Source organism: Eumetopias jubatus, unplaced genomic scaffold, assembly GCF_037043125.1.
Source record: "Eumetopias jubatus isolate StellerSeaLion01/CBP00866 unplaced genomic scaffold, mEumJub1_p1.0 scaffold_13, whole genome shotgun sequence".
NCBI lineage: Eukaryota > Metazoa > Chordata > Mammalia > Carnivora > Otariidae > Eumetopias > Eumetopias jubatus.
Genome location: NW_028274819.1, coordinates 52,731,649 through 52,739,196, shown reverse-complemented (window position 1 = coordinate 52,739,196; position 7,548 = coordinate 52,731,649). Strand labels below are relative to the sequence as shown.

General features: G+C 39.3%; 1 protein-coding gene across 1 annotated transcript; it reads right to left on the bottom strand.

Annotated features, from left to right (window-relative positions):
- Nucleotides 1-816: 816 nt before the first annotated feature.
- Nucleotides 817-1,746, bottom strand: LOC114218815 (olfactory receptor 51A7-like). The gene is given in 3 exon segments (XM_028116081.1): nt 817-981; nt 983-1,230; nt 1,233-1,746. Coding segments are annotated over 3 exon segments (927 nt in total).
- Nucleotides 1,747-7,548: the final 5,802 nt, after the last annotated feature.

Sequence of the window (7,548 nt, the reverse complement as noted above, 5' to 3'; positions counted from 1 at the left end):
ATAGCAGAATTGTTCCTCTCTTCTCCTTTTAGTAACTATAATTTCTTTGAACCCTGTTGTAATAGGGAGAAAAAAATCTGGTCTGTCTTAAAGAATGTTATGAGAGAGCTTATTGTCATATTTCAAGGCTATGAAAGCTCTAACATAAAAGAGAATCACTGATTGTCTCTATTTGATTACTAAGGAAAGAGCAAAGAGGAAATTTTTAACCAATTTGCATTTGACAATACACTTCTTTCCTTAAATGGAAAATCAAGGATTTGCATTAAATAGACTGAAGACCCCTCAACAGATACATGTCTGAAGTCTGCCTGAAAGAAATCCATAATTGGATTGGGGTAACATCCTTTAACTTCCAGTTCCTTTAGTATTCATTTTCTATAAGGGGGCACAAGCTCTACTCCCATGTGTATTTATCCTTGTGCTGTAATAAATAGCGTAACTAAAATTCCAAATCAGTATATTGATTCGTGATTTTAATAGTATTGCAAAACCTCTCTCTCTCTGTGTCAAATAAATAAATAAATAAAAATCTTTAAAAAATAGTATTGCAAAACTATTCCATCCTTACCTGTCAATGCCCATGTCAGTCCTAGGCTCACAGACCTCAGTGCCCAGCTCATATGTTGTAGTGATTATAAGAATGGTTAAGGAAGATAAGACTAAGTATCCATAATACTTTTCATAATAAATATCCATAATAAGAAAAAATATCCATAGTTGTTTTTATCTTGTTGTTAACGATCAGTGGCTATCTGAAATATATTATTTTATTCTCTGATCTTGGCTGACCTTGCCTTACTTTTTCCCATACCTTCATTTTAGATATAATATTCCCCAAACCTTCTCATGAATTTGCCGTGTCTTTATACAGTATACAATGGGGTTCATCAGAGGTGGTACTAGCACGAAAATGTCAGCAATGAGGATCATGACCACTGGGGACTTGTGCTTGCCAAAACGGTGCATGGAGGCCAAAGACAATGATGGGCACATAGAAGATGAGCACAGCACAGATGTGGGAGACAAAGGTGTTGAGGGCCTTGAGCTGCTCCTTATGGGATCCAATGCCCAACACAGTCTTCAGGATGAATATGTAGGACACAGCAATGAACACACTGTCTGACATCATACAGAGGGCAACGAAGAAACCATAGAAAAAGTTGACCATGTTGTTGGAGCACGCCAGCTTCATGACATCCTGGTGCAGACAAAAAGAATGAGAAAGAATTGACAATACGTCAATATTTTGAGAGTGAAAGGAAATGGGAGCACTAAAAGCATGCTTTTAATGAGAAACACCAGTCCCATTTTGGCAACTCCGGCATTGGTGAGGATAGAGCTATATCTCAGAGGGTTGCATATGGCCAAAAAACAGTCAAAAGACGTGACCAGGAGCACTGAAGACTCCATATCTGTGAATCCATGGATAAAGAATTCTTGAGCGAAACAGGCATTTGGAGAAAGTCCTGTAGCATTGAAAACAAAGATCCTCAGCATAGTAGGGAGGGATGAGAGGGAAAGGCCCAGGTCAGAGACAGCCAGCATGGAGAGGAAATAGTACATGGGGGCATGGAGTGAGGGCTCTGTCCTGATGACAAAGAGGATGGTGCAATGGCCAAGGATGGCCACCAGGTACGTGAGGCAGATGGGGACAGAGATCCAAACATGAACATGCTCCAGTCCTGGGATTCCAATCAGGAAGAAGGTGGTGATCTCAATTTTAGAGGAATTGAGAGTGTGCATGATGCATCAGTTGGAAAGTATTTATTCCCAGATCTGAAATGACACTTTCAACATAAGTCTGTTATGCTCATTTCCCTCCTTTCAGCACTTTTGTCTGAGACATAAAGAAAATGCAATTTTGAGGGGCGCTTGGGTGGCTCAGTCATTAAGCGTCTGCCTTTGGCTCAGGTCATGATCCCAGGGTCCTGGGATTGAGCCCCGCATCGGGCTCCCTGCTCCACGGGAAACCTGCTTCTCCCTCTCCCACTCCCCCTGCTTGTGTTCTCTCTCTAGCTGTGTCTCTCTCTGTCAAATAAATAAATAAAATCTTAAAAAAAAAAAGGAAATGCAATTTTGAAGGACTCAGATCAAGAAATAAAAGAAGGAAGTATTTCTTCTGAACAAGCTATTGATAATAGAGTCAGATAATGTTAATTGGTAAGGAGAACCGAGAATATAGGAACTATCTTAACCAACCACATTTCTCCATAAAGTCCTCAGAAAAAAACACCTACGTGAAGAGCAGTGACCTGCAAATAAATTCCTCCTTTTCTATTAGGATTTGCCCCTCCCCAGCCCCAATCCAATGAAAAATTTTATACAGTTAGGCTGAACCATAGATAACACTTTTTGCTTGGTTTAGAGTGAGCCCCCCCCCCCAAAAAAAGCTGGAAACTGCCAAAAGTAGATTTTTAAGAGAGCAGATACTAAGTGGTTTCTCCAATTTTTATAGTCTTTCCCTCCAGACGTTTTTCAGGCCAGGACTTGAGCTTCTAAAGCTGACCTTACTCACAAGCTCTCCGTAGGAAGAGGTACAAAGAAAGGACAGAAAATAGGTCGTGTGTGCTTGACTGTTAACCCTCTCTTACAGTATAGTGGAAAACCCCATTTTCTTGTATGGAAGCAGATAGAATGTTCTTTAAAATGAGTAATCCATATCAGTGCTCTCTATCATGAGCATGGGAGGAGAGAGACTTTCTTAGACTTGCTTTATAGGCCAACATATACTCTCATAAACACAAAGTGACTCAGCCAACTGGACTATAGGCCAGCCATGGTGGGTGGCAAGGTGAGAGACATAGTATGTTGGTGATGAGGGAGACTGGTATTCTCTGTCCTTTTTTTTTTTTTTTTTCTGACTCCATAAGGTAAATAGATGTTCTACAACTGTAGTTTGTTTGTTTTTATAGACAACTGATCTCACTATGTAACTTTGAGAGTTTTCTCTTTTTTTTTTAAGATTTTATTTATTTATTTGACAGAAAGATAGCGAGAGAGCACAAGTAGGCAGAGAGGCAAGCAGAGGGAGAGGGAGAAGCAGGCTCTCTGCTGAACAGCAAGCCTGACGTGGGGGACCCTGGGATTTTGACCTGCGCCAAAGGCAGACGCTTGACTGAGCCACCCAAGCACCCTTAGAGTTGTCTCTTTCTTTATGGATTAACTTATCAGGGACAACGGGTTCCACGATACACAGAGCATATTGGTTTCTACCCCTTTGCCTAGAGAAGGGAGGGTTTAATTGAGAAGCTTGGGCTTTGACAGAGCACTCTTGCTTATTAGGAATCAGAAACACAAGCTTTTCAATTAGTTCATCTTCTCTCCTTCTGGGAGGTCAGGGGATGGGACTGAGAATTCCAACCCTTTTATCACCTGGTTGATTCTCCAGACAACCAGCCCCCAATCTTGGGTGAGGTCCAAAAGTTATCACATTAACATGAGAAAAGACAACTTTATCTCTCTCATCACACAGCAAATTCCAAGGGAAATCAATGCCGAACACAGGCATGAAGACCAAATATATTTATTATAAATCACAATATTGCAATGACTAATTTCTTTCACTCACAAAGCATTTATGCCCCTAAATATTTGTCTTAAATATCCTCAAACATTCCAGCAGCTTTGCTATCTCCCTAATATACTTGCCCTTTCCTCAGCTCTAACAGCTTTCTCAGAAGTCACATCCTCAGAAAGGCCTTCCCTGAATACCCTAGCTGCCTCGGTCCTGTTCTATTCCCTTGCTCAGATCCAATTACAGTATTAACTTCAGTTTGTTTATCTCTGGCATACAGTAAATCCTCAAATATTTGTTACATAAATGAAAAAATCTTTTAAGGACAATATCAATGGATTTATTAAAGTAACAGAGTCTTTTTTGTATTTTGAAAATACATTTTATTAGAAGATCTTGGGATTAGCATTAGTTTAAAAGTATATTCTTTATAAAATATTAAAATAATTGAACTTAAGGGCAATAAATAAAATACTTAAACTAAAAAAATACACTTGTCAAGATAGCTTGTTAACCTTTGTGTATGTCATTAGGTAATTAATAAATGCATAAATAAATCACTTCATAGAAAGACAGATATAACACTTCATTTTATCCCCATATTCTAAAGTCTACAGAAGAAAGGAAGAACAGTAGAGTGGATTGAAAGAGAAAATAGGGAAACAGGAGGGATTTATTGAATTATGCTGCATGTTTATACTTGTTACTTCATTTAATCCTCATATGGTATTATTATTCCTGATTGACAAATTTGAAAATGGGAGCATAGAGAGACTAATTTCTTGAAAAAACGTATATTGTTATGAACAGACATGAGGTGTTGTAACCTTAACACGAGTTTGCTCCTTGGTGAGTAACAGGTGGAGACTACACCAGGGGGAGTTGTCACACAAGGAAACTTTATTTGCAGCAAATAAGATCAAGGGGAGTAACTTCCAAAGCAGTGACTACCCAGCAGAGGTGAGTGGGTTCCTATTATTTAGGGTTTAGGATGAATATTCAGAAAGGGGAGCTTCGTCATCGCACGTAAAGGAGGGCATAAAGTGGTGCAGGAGTACTTAGAAAACATGCCCATGCATGCATCTTGTCTTACGTCAGTGAAGCTTGTGCTTTTTTGGGGGCAGAGACTTGGACATTATAAAGAAGCAGAGGTAACTGTCAGAGGAGGGGAAGGGACTATGGGCAAGCTTTGAGAGCAGGTCTAAACTGACTGGACTCCTTATCTTGGGTAAGGAAGGCAGGGTCTTGCTCCGTTTTGAAATAGCACTAAGAGCTTTATCACTGCTTGATTGTCTCTGATTTGGTCAGGCTACTTCCTGGCCTCAGAGAGACTGTTGGTTTTTGTATTATTTCCTTTGTTCCCTTAAAGTTCTTAACTACTGAGGTTTTTGCATTTCTTTGTAATTCTGACAACTCTTAGGAAGTTCTTAGCAAGAAGTGTGCTTGGCCAAGTAGGGTGTAGATAGTGAAAATAGCTGGTGGCCTAAAATGACTTCTCTAGTGTCATGAATGCAGCATCTTGTCTTTCTTTTTCTGGGGACCCATGACTCTTTCTGCTTACAGTTTGAACCAATGTCATTTGAATTTCAAGCTTTTTCAGTTATACCATGCTTCCTATCTCATGTTAATTAATAAGTTTAAAAACTGAATACATCACAAGGAAATTGCATTCTGTTGGAAGACATAAAAAATTAGTGTTGGTAGTAAGTAATATAAATGGCAAAAAAGGTTGAAGCCTTGAACTTTACCGCATTCCAGTGTCAGTGCCCTATAGAGTTACCTCCACAGCTATTTTAATCAACATAAGTCATTTCAATTTCATTTCTGACAAAATTGCTTCAGATGAGAAATAAAAGGCCAACAGAGATTGTTGATAGCAAAATCCAGCAAATAGAACCTACTGTGAAACAACAAAGGCAAAAGTATGTAATCAGTACCTGTTTAGCCAGATCAAGGGGTGAGGAAGGTAAGAGATGGTTCTTAAGCTGAGGGGGGAGAAGTGGTGTAGGTATTTTAAAAAATAGGGAAAAAAGAAAGCACTGGGAACTTTTACTATGTGTTAAACATTGTGTTAGACAATTTTTACATGTAGCTATTTCTGCTTTCAAAATTTTTGTTCACATTTTTATGTGAACTTGGAAATAAATATCTGTGAAGCCTCACAGCCCTACTAATGAACAGGAGAGAGCAAAGTAGCAGAATTTCTTTGAAGATATGGTTACTGGCAAAGCCCTGATCCGTCTGAAACAAAATAAACCTACCAGCAATAATGTTAGGAGTTAGTTGGACAGTTAGGTAGTCAGGGCCAGGGTCCCCAATAAGGAAATATGGAGTCAGGACAGCTAAAATAAAACAGCACTAATATCCTGTTCTGTAGCTTAGACAGGACTGCACTAGCATTCTGCTTTGCAGCCTTTGCAGACATGACTTTTGCAAAATGTCCTAAAATAAGTCAATTAACCCCAAAGCATTTGTCAGTATCATGGGCAAGGGGCAATTAAGACGTAAGTCCCCAGATGTCAACAACAACAACAACAAAAAGACCATCAGCACATAGACATTAACCTAATAGGTAGATAGATAGGTGACTGTGACCAAAGCTCTGATTGGCACGACTCAGCACACCCTGATTGCTTAAACTAGTTCTGCAAAAGAGCTCATAAAAACCCCTACACTTAGAAACTCCAAGGGCAACCCTCTCAGGTCCCCTCCCTCTTTGGGAGTTTTGTACTATTGCTCCATAAACTTTGCTTTGCTGCCCACCACTCTTCGTCTGGTCTACCTCTTCATTCTTCGAAGCAGCGTCACCAAGAACTGCAGGCACTAAAGGCAGAGAAATCCTGCAAAAATAGTTATCAAAAAGGGCCCAATGCATTTGTTTCTCAAGTACCGTGCCTCATGCAGAGACATTACTGAAATATTTCTTTAGTAAATTGACTGTCTTGAGAGAAAGTCTTAAATGTTATTACTGATAAGAATTAAAATCCAGGAATACTTCCTCTTAGATGAATGGTACCTTAAACTCTTTGTGTACATCATTTTATTTAATTCTCAGAGCAACCCCATGAGGCAGGTATTATTATTATTTCTGTTTTATGAATTAGGAAAGAAAGAAACAGCTAGTAAAGGATGAAACTGGAATTCAAACCCAAGTGTGTCTTATTCTCCTGCCAGATGCCAAGCACTACCTTCTACTGCTCCTTATATTACTTCCTCTCCAATCTCCTGTGACTCATTTAATTTAACTAGGTTGTCCTCTGGTCCCTGTTCCAAAGTTCTTCCAATAACTTGAGACTATAATGTCATCTCAGCTGCTCTTTCTTCCAAGACTAAAGCCCTTCCTGTAATTCCAGTCTAGCGACTGAGACCCTATTACCCATGGCCTGACTCAACCTGGGATATCTGCCTTCCCATTCTTTGCTTAGGCAGATAATTTTTTTTTTAATTTAAATTCAAGTTAGTTAACATATAGTGTAGTATTGGATTCAGGAGTAGAATTTAGTGATTGATCACTTACATGTAACACCCAGTGCTCATCACAAGTGCCCTCCTTAAAACACTTCACCCAGTTACCCCATCCCCCTACCCATCCCCCCTCCAGGAACCCTCAGTTTGTTCTCTATAGTTAAGAGTCTCTTATGGTTTGCTTCCCTCTCTGTTTTTAATCTAGCCAGATAAATTTTATGCTTTCATCAGACTGGTTTTCCTATTTCCCAGTCCCTCTCTCACTCTGTCTAGCATTTTGTCTAACTGCGTGAACAACTGGATGCTTTCTAAGATCAACCATGGATGGGTGAAGTGAACAGTGCCAGTGGATGGCTAAAAGAAGATTCAGTACAATTTTAATTTTCATAGCTTCTTCTCCAAATTTAAGTTAAATTCTCCTCTTGTCAGGCAAACACTGCTCTGAGAAAAGCTCCCTCCATTCCCTTCCCCTCTTTGCAATCTTATTAATTAATTAACTAATTAACTAATTATTTTTCACCTCTTAGCCCTCCTTATATCAGCTTCCATGCAGTGCTCCTCATTCC